Source organism: Pseudophryne corroboree, chromosome 2, assembly GCF_028390025.1.
Source record: "Pseudophryne corroboree isolate aPseCor3 chromosome 2, aPseCor3.hap2, whole genome shotgun sequence".
NCBI classification, from domain to species: domain Eukaryota; kingdom Metazoa; phylum Chordata; class Amphibia; order Anura; family Myobatrachidae; genus Pseudophryne; species Pseudophryne corroboree.
This window is the reverse complement of record NC_086445.1, coordinates 239,479,988-239,496,839: the sequence shown is the minus strand read 5'-3', so window position 1 is coordinate 239,496,839 and position 16,852 is coordinate 239,479,988. Positions and strand designations below refer to the sequence as shown.

Sequence of the window (16,852 nt, the reverse complement as noted above, 5' to 3'; positions counted from 1 at the left end):
ACAAATTTGCTGCTGCAATCAGGTCTGAATTAGGCCCTATTAGTAATCGGGGCACTGCCACATTGGTCCTTAAAAATGCAGAAAGGAAAATAAGTGGAAAAATTACAAGCAGATCATTTTGTTCCAGGAGGAATGGATCAAATTGGAATTTCAACACATTTTTTTTTTTTTGTTAAAATGAATGAACATCTATAGAAATTACTATTCAGTCAAATAATAAATATAATAGGGCATATTAAGTCTGCAAAATATTTATACATTAGGTGCTTATTCTTTTCCCCAGCAAATGTGATAAATAAAGAAAATATATGTATATACATTTCCAGTATGTGCTCAACCTTGGAGTAGTCACCTTGTTAGGGGAGTAGGAGTGAAGCATTACCGTGGATCAGCATACATGTATTACCTTTAGGTCACGCTCCAGTGTTAGGAACCAGATTACCAGGTTATGCTATGTGTTTTTCTAGTTTTTACATATGTCATGTGAGAGTGGCTGATCCCGTAAAACTCTTGTTTTCCTCACAACCGGAGCCGGTTCTGGTCAGTTGAAGAATTGGGGAATTTCTCGGCAGTCATATTAGTCTAAACTTCTTGCATGTGGTTTGTGCTATGCTAATAAAATGGTTTAATTGGTTCATGACTTTCAAGGACTATGTGAAAGTTAAACAACAAATAATAAATGTTTCCCTATTGGAAATGCAGAACTGATGGTTCTTGGTTTGCAGTGTATGCAAGGTTATACAAGAGAAGAAAGACATGTATAAGCACAACAAGGCAAGGTAAGCTTCTGCGCTCAGGAGGATGTGTGCGTAAACTTTACACACACATCCTCCTGAGCGCCTCTTTTACGGTAAAGTTTAAGCTGACAGGCCTGACAATTGGGAGAGTTGTATGTGACGAGGGAGTTGTAGGTTAGAAGGGTGTAGTATGGTATGCCGGCGGTCGGGCTCCCGGCGACCAGCATACTGGCGCCGGGAGCCCGACCGCCGGCATACCGACAGTGTGGCGAGCGCAAATGAGCCCCTTGCAGGCTCGCTGCGCTCACCACGCTGCGGGCACGGTGGAGCGCCACGCTATTTTATTCCCCCTCCAGGGGGGTCGTGGACTCTCACGAGGGAGAATAAGTGTTGGTATGCCGGCTGTCAGGATTCCGGCGCCGGTATACTGAGCGCCGGGATCCCGACAGCTGGCATACTGAAGACCACCCGGTTAGAAGCACTGTAGCCATCCAGTGTAATGGGAGGGTTGCGAAACTAGCTTTCAGCTTCTCTGTTTTCACCTAGTTTTTCTTTGTAACAATTTTTATTATTATCCCTAATGAGTTCAGTCTTGTCTGGATTAGAAAGCAGATATAGGGAGTGATTTACTAAGCCTTGGAAAAAGATAATGTACCAGTCAGTTAGCTCCTAACTGCCATGTTACAGGCTGTGGCCCAGATTTATCAGGCCTTGGGGAGTGATAAATTCCATGATGATAAAGTACCAACCAATCAGCTCCTGTCATTTTTCAAACATAGCTAGTAACATGGCAGTTAGGAGCTGATCGGTTGGTTCTTTATCACCATGCAATGTATCACTCTCCAAGGCTTGATAAATCTTGACCTGTGTTTGAAAAATGACAGAAGCTGATTGGTTGGTAGTTTATCTTTATCCACTTGATCACTCTCTAGGTTTAGTACATCTAGTGAGGGCATCATTCACTGGTCTTATGTTGGTCGCGCTCACTAGGACATTGCAGGTATATTTTGTCAATTTGCCACATATCAATGCTATTGTGACCCCCTAAAATAGTCATGGTCACCAATAATAAAACTAATAAGTTAATTATTGGGTATGTTGGAAAATTAGATGAAAAGGTGACAGTTATTGGCCTCTGTACTCTTCTTTCAATTGCACTAGCAAGCCCCTTGACTCCGGATTTGATCCAGCCACATCACCTGAGTGCTGAATGTGTTTAGTAATATTGTCAGGATCACTGTGTGGGTTTCCAGTCATTATACAGGAAGAGAGTGCATGGGAATAAGTGTACAAGTCATTATAATCAGTATATGAACGTTCATTGTGTTGCCAAGTAAATAAATGTGAACCGCATGCAGAAGGGGGCCCAGTATGAAGTCCTAGAACACCCTGATTGAAAGACGAAGCAAGAAGCAGGTAATGATAATAGGAGATTGTTAAAGGAACTGTCCATGAGACAGGATGAGTACCATGGCATGGTCCAGGAACTAACATACCAGTAAAAGTAAAAGCTTATTTTCAGATTTGAACCACTTGCTTATTTGTAACAGTCCCATGTATCTCCTAAGATGCTGCTTGTGAAACACTCATTTGTGACGTATAGAAATATTAGACTACAGAGACATTGCGGCAGTGTTTATTTTGTATGTCACTTTAGTACATGTAAAAGTCTAAATTACATTAAATTATGTGAGACTATAAAATGTGCTCCTAGCTGGGCATTACATCTCCATTACGTCAGAGCACAAGCACATCATTTGCACTTCCACTAAGTCACCAGATAAACCATGGATGCCCAGTGTCCACCACTTAAAGTTCATTGAATATCTTGTGACACCAAATTCGATTTGATTTTACATTTGGGCAAAGAATCAAGCATGTTACTGCCGTTATCCCATATTCAACATGGAACATACAGGCCTGCCCATGACCAGCAAGTCTGACTGATCATAAGGTTCAAATATTTGTTTGCCATGGTGGCGTGCTAAGCCATAGGCATGTCTGCAGGAAAGGATAAAATGTGCAGACATAGCTTTATGACGGCGCACAGCACGAGAAACATTCTCTGTCCATCTCTTAATTAGTGATAAGTTCTTATTTTGTTTGCAGTATAGTAGAAAGTGAAAGATCATTGAAACCATGGGAGACAAGCAAAGCATTAGCTATAAATCATGTCTTTAATAATAATAATAATAATAATAATAATTTTATTTATATAGTGCTCTTTCTCCAATAGGACTCAAGGCGCTTAACAGATATATAGCATAATATAGTACAGAAAATAATGTACAGAACAGCTTTTCATAGAATACAGAAGCACGTAGATACAAAAGGGACATTATGGAAATGCTTGAGTAAACAGGAAAGTCTTGAGTCTACTTTTGAGGATTCTAGAGTGGGGGCCTCTAGAACTGTGCGGGGAAGTGAGTTCCAAAGAGTCGGAGCCACATGACTAAAAGCTCGACCCCCAGATTAATTACAGGAGATTCTAGGTACTGCTAACAGTTCTTCATCTACAGATCGCAGTAATCAAGTGGGGCAGTATGGAATCAGATGCTGCTTCAGGTACCTTGGGCCCTGGTCATGTAGTGCTTTGAAACTCAGTAAGCCAATCTTGAAGATAATTCACCATCTTACAGGCAGCCAGTGAAGGGAGTAGAGGATGGGTGTTATATGGCTAGAGCGGGGCTGCTTGGTTAACAGCCTGGCAGCTGTGTTTTGCACCAGCTATAAGCGGTGCAATTATTTTGCTGGGAGACCAAGGTAGAGGGCATTACAGTAGTCTAATCGAGATGATACAAATGCATGTATGACTTTTGGCAGATCATCTGAGGGCATTAAGTGCTTGATTCAATGCCAAGATTCCACACACGATCAGTGGTTTGGAATTCTGAATCCCTGAGTGTAAGTCCAGTTGGTTGGCTATGCTGCAGTCTTGTCCTTTGATGTTGCGTTCCTATCATAAGGACCTCTGTTTTATCCAGGTTCAGTCGCAGCCAATGGCACTCATCCACTCCTGGAGCTCAGCTAGACAGCCATTTAGGGTTGCTATTGGGTTATCAGTGCCCGGAGCAAAGGACAAGTACAGTTGTGTATCATCTGCATAGCAGTGGTAGACCAGGCCATGGCACCTGATTATTTCACCCAGCGGGAGCATGTATACTGCAAAAAGCATACAAGCAAGGATCTATCCAGCGGGAGCATGTATATGAAAAATGTTAACAGCAAGGATCTATCTTCTATAAATACTTGGAGAATTCTAGACAGTCAAGATATTTTTGGGAAGGCCCATGTTAAGGGAACTTTTGATACTATTATATGTTTTTACAATACTTAGCAGAATGATATGCTATATAGGTTGACCAACAGGACAGTTATTGACCGACAGGACCTCTTACCTTGGTGATTCAATGATAACTTGTTAAATCGAAGACCACTAGGCTCTTTGCCCATGTACTGATGAACATAATCTGTGCCAAGGTCATTCAGAGCGATGGCATATTTTAGTGGCTTCACACAAGATTGAAGGCAAAAAGGAATATCCGTGTCTCCCACTGAGTGTCTTAGATAAGAAAAGATGGAATCAGAGGTAGGCAAGTGACAATATCATTTCAGTAAAATTAAGTATATTGGTGGAACAGAAGAGCAGCTTTGTAGCGCGTGCGCTGAAAACATTCTATAACAGGAAGACTTTGGTAAAATGTATAAATGGCGTTCTGTTATTAAACTGCTGTCCTCCCTGTCTGTATAACACTGAACTCACTACAATCTCACTGCGAGCTGTGTGTTTAGAATGCAGTAACAATCAGACTCTATTTGCATGCAGGTACTGTAGCGATAAACCTGCTGACCTCAGTATGAGATCACCAGGATTCCAATCAGCAATGCCTTTATGTCTATATAATACTTGGTCTGTTAGTGCATAATAGGAAACCTACTGTTTCAAGACTTCTCTAAGCTCTAAAGCACCTCCTATATTTAAAAAAAGTAATAGTAATATTTACCTGTGTTATACACAGAAACACACATAGGGGTATATTTACAAAGATTCGTGTTTTTGCCGTTTTGAAGGGTGTTTGAACTCGAATGGTATCGGGTGCATTTTACTGCAACTTTTTGAATCCTGATACGATCATTCACTAAGCTGCCGACTTTTCCCAATTCGTATTTTCCGATGTCGATGTGATTCGTAATGTTAGGCAGTGTTTTACGGGAGTGATGAGTAAAACACTGCCTGACAAAACACAAGTAATCCCGGCCGGATCTGTGAGATCCGTGCAGGGCTTCATTGTGTACCTTAAAAAGGTGTTTAAAGTTGTTAAAAATCATAAAAAAATTGCGTGGGGTCCCCCCTCCTAAGCACAACCAGCCTCGGGCTCTTTGAGCCGGTCCTGGTTGACAAAATATGGGGAAAAAAATGACAGGGGTTCCCCCATATTTCATCAACCAGCACCGGGCTCTGCGCCTGGTCCTGGTTCCAAAAATACGGGGGACAAAAAGCGTAGGGGTCCCCCGTATTTTTGAAACCAGCACCGGGCTCCACTAGCCAGGTACATAATGCCACAGCCGGGGGACACTTTTATACTGGTCCCTGCAGCCTTGGCATTACATACCCAACTAGTCACCCCTGGCCGGGGTACCCTGGAGGAGTGGGAACCCCTTAAATCAAGGGGTCCCCCCCTCCAGCCACCCAAGGGCCAGGGGTGAAGCCCGAGGTTGCCCCCCCATCCAAGGGCGGCGGATGGGGGGCTGATAGCCATGTGTAAAAAATGTGAATATTGTTTTTAGTAGCAGTACTACAACTCCCAGCAAGCCTCCCCACAAGCTGGTACTTGGAGAACCACAAGTACCAGCATGCGGTGGAAAACCTGGCCCGCTAGTACCTGTAGTACTACTACTAAAAAAATACCCCCAAAAAAACAGGACACACACACCGTGAAAGTATAAGTTTATTACATACATGCACACCTCCATACATACATACTTACCTATGTTCCCATGAGGCTCGGTCCTCTTCTCCATGTAGAATCCTTGGGGGACCTGTGAAAAAAATTATACTCACATAATCCAGTGTAGATTGTGTCCAAAGTATAATCCACGTACTTGGCAAAACAAAAAAATGGAAACCCGACCACGCACTGAAAGGGGTCCCATGTTTACACATGGGACCCCTTTCCCCGACTGCCAGAACCCCCCCTGACTCCTGTCAAAGAGGGTCCCTTCAGCCAATCAGGGAGCGCCACGTCGTGGCACTCTCTTGATTGGCTGTGTGCTCCTGTAGTGTCTGTGAGGTATCCGGACTCCAGGTCGACAGCACAAAGGTCGACACACCTTAGGTCGACTCCAATTGGTCGACACACCTTAGGTCAATATGGACAAAAGGTCGACATGGACAAAAGGTCGACAGGAACAAGGTCGACATGGAAAAAGGTCGACATGAGTTTTTCACGATTTTTTTCTTTTTTTGAACCTTTTCATACTTAACGATCCACGTGGACTACGATTGGAACGGTAAAGTGTGCCGAGCGAAGCGGTAGCGGAGCGAAGGCACCATGCCCGAAGCATGGCGAGCGAAGCGAGCCATGCGAGGGGACGCGGTGCATTAATTGGGGTTCCCGGTCACTCTACGAATAAAACGACACCAAAAAAACATAAAAAACTCATGTCGACCTTTTTCCATGTCGACCTTGTTCCTGTCGACCTTTTGTCCATGTCGACCTTTTGTCCATGTCGACCTAAGGTGTGTCGACCAATTAGTGTCGACCTAAGGTGTGTCGACCTTTGTGCTGTCGACCCTCAGTCCCAGACCCGTCTGTGAGGCAGCACACGGCAGAGATACAATGTAGCGCCTATGCGCTCCATTGTAGCCAATGGTGGGAACTTTGCGGTCAGCGGTTGACCGAAAGTAACCTCACCGCTGACCGCAAAGTTCCCACCATTGGCTACAATGGAGCGCATAGGCGCTACATTGTATCTCTGCCGTGTGCTGCCTCACAGACACTACAGGAGCACACAGCCAATCAGGAGAGTGCCACGACGTGGCGCTCCCTGATTGGCTGAAGGGACCCTCTTTGACAGGAGTCAGGGGGGGTCCTGGCAGTCGGGGAAAGGGGTCCCATGTGTAAACATGGGACCCCTTTCAGTGCGTGGTCGGGTTTCCGTTTTTTTGTTTTGCCAAGTACGTGGATTATACTTTGGACACAATCTACACTGGATTATGTGAGTATAATTTTATTCACAGGTCCCCCAAGGATTCTACATGGAGAAGAGGACCGAGCCTCGTGGGAACATAGGTAAGTATGTATGTATGGAGATGTGCATGTATGTAATAAACTTATACTTTCACGGTGTGTGTGTCCTGTTTTTTTGGGGGTATTTTTTTAGTAGTAGTACTACAGGTACCAGCGGGCCAGGTTTTCCACCGCATGCTGGTACTTGTGGTTCTCCAAGTACCAGCTTGTGGGGGAGGCTTGCTGGGACTTGTAGTACTGCTACTAAAAACAATATTCACATTTTTTACACATGGCTATCAGCCCCCCATCCGCCGCCTTTGGATGGGGGGGACAGCCTCGGGCTTCACCCCTGGCCCTTGGATGGCTGGAGGGGGGGACCCCTTGATTTAAGGGGTTCCCACTCCTCCAGGGTACCCCGGCCAGGGGTGACTAGTTGGGTATGTAATGCCAGGGCCGCAGGGACCAGTATAAAAGTGTCCCCCGGCTGTGGCATTATGCACCTGGCTAGTGGAGCCCGGTGCTGGTTTCAAAAATACGGGGGACCCCTACGCTTTTTGTCCCCCGTATTTTTGGAACCAGGACCAGGTGCAGAGCCCGGTGCTGGTTGATGAAATATGGGGGAACCCCTGTCATTTTTTTGCCCATATTTTTTCAACCAGGACCGGCTCACAGAGCCCGAGGCTGGTTATGCTTAGGAGGGGGGACCCCACGCAATTTTTTTTTCTGTTTTTACACTAAACAGACCCTTTCCCATAGATAACCATGCACAGATCTCACTGATCCGTGCATAGTTATCCAAACTCGACTGGAAAAAGCAGGTCTATTTTTTTGCTGCTTTTTTTAACGAATCGAAACAAAACAGACCCGCACTTGAGCATTCAGAAACTAACACCCAAATACGAATGAATAGTGAATGCCCGTATTCTATGAAATAACAGCCGCGTTTGACCGATGGTCTATTCATTCGTATTTCTGAACGTTGCCAATCAAACCATTACAAATAGACCAGACACTGCCGAGTTTTCTGCTTAGTGAATTCCCGGATTGGGACTTAGAAAAAAAAAACACAAATCGGCAAAACTCAGATTTTTAGTAAATACTGGCCATAGAAATGCTTTCCATACACTAATGTGGAACAAATCATTGGCATACTGGTTCCAGATACAAGCAACTAGTAAATGATAACAATTATAACCTGACCTTTGGCTATGTCTGAACTTGCTCTCTGCTAAAGTTTCTGTACATGCTAATTCTACACCTCCATATGTAAGATAGTCATATTAAAGGGGCAGTTAGAGAGGTCTGTGACGTGTGAGCTTCCAGGAGTGAAGATCATTCCACCTTGTGGTAATTCTTGGTGAAGACCAGGTGGCGCATCAGAGCAGGAGATGAGAGGAAGACTACACTTACTACTGAATTTGCGGTATCCTATTTGCAGCGGTACTTTCCCGCTGCTAATAGGAACGCCAGGGGCTACCCTATTAGCCTCGATGCCGGCATTTATGGGGGATTATGCTTCAGTTGCCTCAGGCACCTGAAGCATAATCTGTGATAACGAGCCGCCGTAGCTGCGATAACACATGGGATTGGGGACTATTTCCTGATTCCCATGTGTTATCCCATAATCGCGGGTCCAATTCCGGACAATAAAAACGCCTCTAATTGGATACCGCAATAATGACCATTGGTCAAACATTGCGATATCCATCTTACCAGCCTACAGAGCATCGAGGATAATAGGATACAATATGAGAGAATTTAGAGGACTTTTGGCCTAAGCAAATTTCCAGCAGTGAATTAGAGTTTCATCAAAGAGATCTTCATAGCCCTATTGTAGGAATTCATGCTCATCTAACATGACAATATTTTTATATTTTCTCAGTCAATCAGAAACCCATCATTATCAATTAGACCCAGTTTTACAGTTTCCAAGAAAACTATTTTTACTGTAAACTTGAACAAAGTATTTTCAAATAGACTTCTATTTCCCTTTTTAGGGTATACTGGGCCTTATTAAGAGATGGACGCAGCCGTTGTGTTGACATGCATCGGCCGCGTCCATCAGGTCTGCGCACACGCACTGTCCATAGTGCACGTGTGCGACCCTTCATCGGAAGGATGCAGCTGCAAGATGATTGACAGCGGTGGCCATCAGCGGGCGTTGAGACGGCATTTCGTGGGCGTGGTCTGGACAATGCAGGAGTGTGTGAACCGTTGTCGGGGCAGCTGCGTATTCGGAGGCTCAGACACCCCCCTGAAATGGCTGACACGCCTGCGTTTTTGTATCCACCCCTATTACCTCCCACAGATGGTAATTAGCTGTCACTCACTTTGTGCATAAATCCTCACTGTGTCCACCGTCACCAATCACTCGCTGCATGTGCCACAAACGCAGTAAAAAAAAACCCCACTCAACTGCACAAACATTGACATTGCATCCACTTCTGAATCGGGCCCAATGTTTTAAAGTAAAACATGGTTAACCTATTCTATAAATAATGATACTAATTATACAGTACTCATGAACAGATAGGGAGACTGCAATTGTCCATCTTCTCCCTATAAGCACAGCGCAAATTACAGCATATAAGAAGTGAGGAATAATCAATGCCACTTTAAGTCATTCAGCAAGTAGAAATGGATCGATAAAAAAAGTTAGATTACTTAATTATAATTAGTCAAGAGTATATAAGATGGTTAAATTATTAAACTTGCAGAATCTTTTGCTATACTGTAGGAAAATATATCATACCATTCCCTGGAAAATTGTTTCAATCTAATAGAAAGAAATGGTCAAACTACAGCGTCTGCCAGTCTCCCCACCATAGGTCTTATCAAAGATATTACTAAACTGCTGCAAAGATATAATAAACAACAGTAATAAAACTGCCATAATAAACATTAGAGTAGGTTAAATATGAAAATAAGGGGGCAATTCAAATGGCAGCGAATGCCTTTGTCCGGCCGAATCTGCGAGGCACCCGACACACTTTACGGCAGCGGGATCTCACGCAAAGGTGTTCACTGCCCCATAGGGTAGCAGTAGAGGCGTAGCGTGCAGCAATGGCACCCGGAGCAAGTTCACATCACGGCGCCCATTTACACCCCCCCCCACCCCCCCATATACACACAAACACATATTCCTGACATGGAAAAAAGCATCTACCCCCACAGGGGAAAAAACCACAATAGCCTCCACACCTTCCTCAGTCCCTCAACTCCGCCCTCACCCACAGCGCCCATCACCATTCTCAGCCACATCACCTTCCTCAGCCACAGCTCTCATCATCATCCTCAGCCCCCTGCCCCATCATCATCCTCAGCCCCCTGCCCCATCACCATCCTCAGCATGCTCCATCACCATCCTCAGCCCCCTGCACCATCACCATTCTCTGCCCCATCACCATCCTCAGCCCCTGCACCATCACCATCCTCTGCCCCCTGCCCCATCACCATCCTCTGCCCCCTGCCCCATCACCATCCTCAGCATGCTCCATCACCATCCTCAGCATGCTCCATCACCATACTCAGCCCCTTGCCCCATCACTATCCTCTGCCCCTTGCCCCAACACCATATTCAGCCCCCTGCCCCATCATCATCCTCTGCCCCCTGCCCCATCACCATACTCAGCCCCCTGCCCCATCACCATCCTCAGCATGCTCCATTAGCATCCTCAGCCCCCTGCACCATCACCATCCTCAGCCCCCTGCACCATCACCATCCTCTGCCCCTTGCCCCATCACCATCCTCTGCCCCTTGCCCCATCACCATACTCAGCCCCCTGCCCCATCACCATCCTCAGCCCCCTGCCCCATCACCATACTCAGCCCCCTGCCCCATCACCATCCTCAGCATGCTCCATCAGCATCCTCAGCCCCCTGCACCATCACCATCCTCAGCCCCCTGCACCATCACCATCCTCTGCCCCTTGCCCCATCACCATACTCAGCCCCCTGCCCCATCACCATCCTCAGCCCCTTGCCCCATCACTATCCTCTGCCCCTTGCCCCATCACCATACTCATGCCCCAGTCACATCACCATCCAATTATTTTCTCATACCACTGCCTGCCTCTCCTATGGAGCCGGAGCCTCCTCCTGTGCAGCCACATGGGTGACTGGAGCTAAGCAGGTAGCAGCCGCCAGTTAGAACCCTGCTGTCGTACTGCTCTGTCTCACTATAGCTGCCATCCCGGGCCACGTCTGGGAAAAGCTGGTGCTGATTACAAAGCACGGGCAGCGTGGGTAAGGTCTGTGCAGCGCCGCTGCTGCCCAGGGGCAAACGCAGGATTTCTGAGGGGGGGTTTCCACGCACACATGTGTGTGTATGTATGTGTATATATACAGAAAGTCAAGCGGCACTCAGGTAATAAACAATTCTCATAAAGCTCAGGTCATATCAACGTTTTGTTAGTTTATTCTAACGTCATCAGGTGATCCTGATGATGTTAGAATGAACTAGTGAAATGTTGATATGACCTGAGCTTTATGAGAATTGTCTATTACTTGAGTTCTAGACTTTCTGCATATTGGTGGACCCAGGCTGGGGTTACCTAGAGAGGGCACCAGGGCTGTATACTATATTGGTGTACGTGCTGGCTATAATGCTATATATATATATATATATATATATATATATAAAAATGCAACAACGGGCGGCACTCACGGCACAGTAAGAAAGACAGACAGGCTGGTCTGATGTTCGAACATCAGACCAGCCTGTCTGTCTTTCTTACTGTGCCGTGAGTGCCGCCCGTTGTTGCATTTTTATATTGGACACAGCGCATGCTGTTACCAGGGAGGGCACCGGCTTATTTATCTGTACGCCAATCTTTGGATATTGTGAGTGCCGTGGACTTTCTTTATTTATATATATATATATATATATATATATATATATATATATTCCAAACAGTGTCCCGGCACTCCTGTGACCAATGCATAAATCACTGCGTTGCCCTCCTGGTGACAAAGTATCACTAAATAATTGGAAGGTGATGGCGGCACTCAACAGGCTCGAAGACGGTCCTTAAAGCAGTGCCATTTAATGAGACCAACTGGCCAGTTGGTCTCATTAAATTACACTGCATTAAGGATTGTCTTTGAGTGCCGCCATCACCTTCCAATTATATATATATATATATATATATATATATATATATAAAATAAAATTACCACCCACATGCCTTTTTACAGGTGTATTGCCAATATGAAACACCCACACACTGCCCACCCCCTTACAGACACACACAAGCACATGCACACAGGCTGTAGATTACACACACTGACAGCCCCCCTCACACACCCACTCAGACTGCACCTGTTGCCCTGTACATCAACTTGAGTCATACAAAAGCCTCTTCCATGCCACCGTTTTGTATACCACTTCTGCACCCGATCTCCTGACAGTAGCTGTAGCAGGGCTGAAAGCTGCCACCGGGAAGACTTGTCCTACTCACTTGCACCTCCTCCTTCTCCGGGAGCTCGACGGCTGCTGTTGATGGGCTGCATGTTGAGGGGGGCGGGGAGCCGCTCTCTCTGCACCGCACTCCGCTGGCCCGAAGCACTCATCCCTCCTGCACCACTCTGAGTCTGGCGTGTCGCAGGGTGACTCGCAGCCACTCCTCACTGAGCCAAGCACCAAGGACATCTGCCTGGCCAACTCAGTCTGTATCATCTATATATATATATGTATATATATATATATAGCTATGGTGATGTGGGCGGCACTCAATGCAGACTTCACAGCGTAATGAAAAATTACTTTAATAAGGCCAACATGTTTCGGGGACCAAACCCCGTCCTCAGGGCCAGACAAGCCACAAACAACACAAAACAATACTTATATAGGGAGAACAAGACTAACATTAATGCAGATCATACTCACCTGCTCCACGGCGCCGCCGCCCACAAATCCGTCCGGCCACACTTCCGCGTCGCCCTCCAGTGACGTCACGGCGCGCCGCGTCGCAGGCGAGTAACCAGGGCAACCAAACGAAAACTCCGCTCGGTCACTTACGGGAGTGCAGTGGGGACAAATGACAATCAGTGAACTGACATATACTGATACAAAAAAACAACTGGTAAAAACAAAAACAAAAATGTACATACAAGTCATGAGAAACTGTAGCAGCACTGATATAAGCCTATATGGGCTTGAACAATAAACCTACAATATGAAAACATGGGAGAGGTACCTGAAACATTATAGGGAATAAATGATGGATACTGAAAGGGATGGTTGTTATTTTAGAGGAAACACTGTAATCCCAGATTCTCGTTGAGACCACCGGGTGACAGTGTTCCCAGTTTATAAATCCACCTGGATTCTTTTTGTAATAATGTCCTATCCCTATTTCCACCCCTTAATGTGCGGGGAACATGATCTATAAGGATGGCTCTAATACTAGCTACCCTATGGTCCATTAACATACAGTGCCGAGCAAAGGGTTGTTCACTTTCCTTATTTTCAAAGGCCTTCTTTATGGCACTCCCATGGAGAGCCATTCTCTCACGAAACTGCCTAATGGTCTTGCCAACATATGCAAGACCACAGGGGCACGTGAGAAGATACACCACATGGGTCGTGGTACATGTCAATCGGTGTTTAATGGGAATTTTGCAACCCGTAGATGGATGATTAAAGGAAGTTCCTACTATCAATGTATTGCATGTCGCACATCCCAAACAACGGTAACAACCATTTTTGGCTCGTAGGAAATGAGATTCCCTGTTAATGGCCATATCAGTGATGTCTAATTTTACTATACGGTCGCCAATGTTCCTCCCTCTAGTATGGCTCGGCAGTAAAGCTGTATTCGCCATGGAGGACATGGCCCCATTCGTTTGTATTATGGGCCACATCTGTTTGGTTTTTTTAATATTTGTTTGCTCATGGTAGTGTGTTTATTGACCCAGGGAAATACTTCCCTATTGCGTTGTTTGCGGACGTGGCTAGATTCCAAAACCTGTTGACGGGTCATGTCCAGAACACGTCTTTTAGACGCCTCAAGGTCCCCTATCGGATAGCGCCTTTCCACAAATCTGTGCTTCATCGTGTCTAATGCCCTGCATGTCTCCTCTGGGTCAGATGTAATCCTCCGTACTCGCAAGAATTGTGAGTACGGTAGTCCCCTAAGTAGGGGAGCTGGGTGAAAACTCTGGTACTTCAATACAGTATTCCTATCTGTTGTTTTTACATACAAAGAGGTAATCAGCCGATCCTCCTTGTTGGTTATGGTCACATCAAGATAATTGATAGCATCTTTGTGGATAGCATACGTAAATTGTACTGGGTGACAAGATTTGTTGTGATTATCCAGGAGAGAAATAAGTTTGTCCCTAGGGCCCTGCCATAAGATGAGCAAGTCATCAATATAGCGCCTGTAGTAGAAGACATGCATGGATACCTCAGGGTCTATGGTACCTCAGGGTCTATGGAGAACATCTGGACTTCAAGCTGGTACATAAATGCATTCGCATACGATGGGGCCACTGCTGACCCCATCGCACACCCTGCGAGCTGCAACCAGAATTTACCATTGAAGACAAAGTAATATCTACTGAGTATTTTATCCAAAAGGGACAAAAAGAACGCAACCTCTGGCCCTTTGTAGTTAGGGTTGTTCTCAATCAATGACCTCACTGCCTCCATACCTGCATTGTGCGGAATGCAAGTATAGAGGCTAGTGACGTCAGCGCTGCATGGGATCAGCCCCTCAGGTAAGGGACCTAGATCCTGCAGCTGGAGGAGTAAGGCCGTAGTATCTTTAAGGTAGGACGGTATTAATTGCACACAGGGGTTAAGATACGCATCCAGGAAGATGGAGATGGGATGATATAAAGAGCCTCTGGCCGACATGATAGGACGGCCAGGAGGGTCATGCAAGGTTTTATGGACCTTGGGGACCATGTAGAACAATGGTGCTATGGGGAAATCAACCGTGAGAGCTTTGAGCACTTGTGTAGTAATGGTCCCCCGTTCAAAGGCTTCTTTGAGCAAAGAGTCCAACTCCTTCTTGAACTCCATGGTGGGATCTTTAGTCAACCTCTTATAAACTGAAGTGTCGTTCAGTTGGCGCTCACATTCCTTAACATGGTCACCCAAATCCTGCACCACTGTGGCCCCCACTTTATCCGCTTTCCGGATCACTATATCAGTCCTGCTTGACAAGTCCTTTAGTGCCATCATCTCCTGTCTAGACATGTTGGGGTATCCAGTGTAAGCTGTACCACAGTTAGCCTCCGTCTCCAGCATACGTGTGAAAGTCCTGATGGACGGGTTGAGGCTTGGAGGGTCAAAGTGTGACCGAGGTGCAATCGCCTGTAATTGCGCTGGAATGGTGACAGTAGGTGGTCCCGATGTTTTGTTGTTGAAGAATTCCCTTCGTCTCAGTGATCTATTAAGGCGTAGCATCTCAACTTTCCATTCAAGTGGATCAGGGACATTGGTGGGGATGAAAGATAGGCCCTTGGCCAAAACTTGATATTCTATGTCAGAGAGAGGAGTGGAAGATAAGTTGAAGACAGATTCTCTCATGGCCTCGGTGGCTTTTGCCCTGATGTCCCTTTGGCTCTGCCCCGACCTCCGCGTCCTCTGCCGCGTCCGCGTCCTGGCGTTGGCACGCGGTTGGAACGGGTTTGTATGATCCGGGGGCCTTGCCCTAAAGGGAGCTGAGCATCAGATGAAGGAGTCATCTCAGGAGCATATTCAGAATCGCTGGCCGATGTGCTGGCTCCCTGCTGCGTTTCTCTCCGTCGGCGTGATTAATGTCGGCGGCTAGGATATTGCCGGTCCTGCCCTGGTCTAGTACTTCTTAACCAAGGGTAGACCTGCCTTTGCTGGTAGTCCCCCTGGACTGTAAGGAGTTTATCCTTCTTGAAGCGTATTAGCTCCTGCCGATATTGTTCCAGCTGGATACCAAGCTTAGCTGGCCAATCAGTTTCAGTATCAGATGAAAGACTCTTTTTGTGTTCAGCCTCAAAGGACTGTATCTGTTCCTTAACGGTATTCAACTCCCTTGTGGACTCCTCCACAACCAGCAGGATGAGGTCCATGGAGCATTTATTCAGGATCGCAACCCACCGACGACAAAATGTAGGATTATAACGGCCTATCGTGGGTGAGTTGCGAACCCTGAACCATCTGGGTATCAAATTGCTCCGATAATAATCGGACAATGTGATTCCGTCATACAAGAAATCTACTTCTTTATGTTTCAATTTTAGCCATTTTTGGTATCCAGCTGGAACAATATCGGCAGGAGCTAATACGCTTCAAGAAGGATAAACTCCTTACAGTCCAGAGGGACTACCAGCAAAGGCAGGTCTACTCTTGGTTAGGAAGTACTAGACCAGGGCAGGACCGGCAATATCCTAGCCACCGACAGCAATCACGCCGACGGAGAGAACAGCAGCAGGGAGCCAGCACATCGGCCAGCGATTCTGAATATGCTCCTGAGATGACTCCTTCATCTGAGGCTCAGCTCCCTTTAGGGCAAGGCCCCCGGATCATACAAACCCGTTCCAACCGCGTGCCAACGCCAGGACGTGGACGCGGCAGAGGACACGGAGGTCGGGGCAGAGCCAAAGGGACATCAGGGCAAAAGCCACCGAGGCCATGAGAGAATCTGTCTTCAACTTATCTTCCACTCCTCTCTCTGACATAGAATATCAAGTTTTGGCCAAGGGCCTATCTTTCATCCCCACCAATGTCCGTGATCCACTTGAATGGAAAGTTGAGATGCTACGCCTTAAAAGATCACTGAGATGAAGGGAATTCTTCAACAACAAAACATCGGGACCACCTACTGTCACCATTCCAGCGCAATTACAGGCGATTGCACCTCGGTCACACTTTGACCCTCCAAGCCTCAACCCGTC

The 16,852-nt window shown here is 46.3% G+C and overlaps 1 protein-coding gene and 1 long non-coding RNA gene across 8 annotated transcripts in view; one reads left to right on the top strand and one right to left on the bottom strand.

Moving 5' to 3' along the window:
* Positions 1 to 16,852, bottom strand: part of GLS2 (glutaminase 2) — a 285,083-nt gene that overhangs the window by 90,321 nt on the left and 177,910 nt on the right. For all 6 annotated transcript variants that reach the window (XM_063952557.1, XM_063952563.1, XM_063952561.1 and 3 more), the window contains one exon: positions 4,136 to 4,299. In XM_063952557.1, coding sequence (XP_063808627.1) covers positions 4,136 to 4,299 — 164 coding nt within the window. The remainder of the gene's footprint in view (positions 1 to 4,135; positions 4,300 to 16,852) is intronic.
* Positions 1 to 16,852, top strand: part of LOC135012582 (uncharacterized) — a 101,695-nt gene that overhangs the window by 11,382 nt on the left and 73,461 nt on the right. The window lies entirely within an intron of this gene.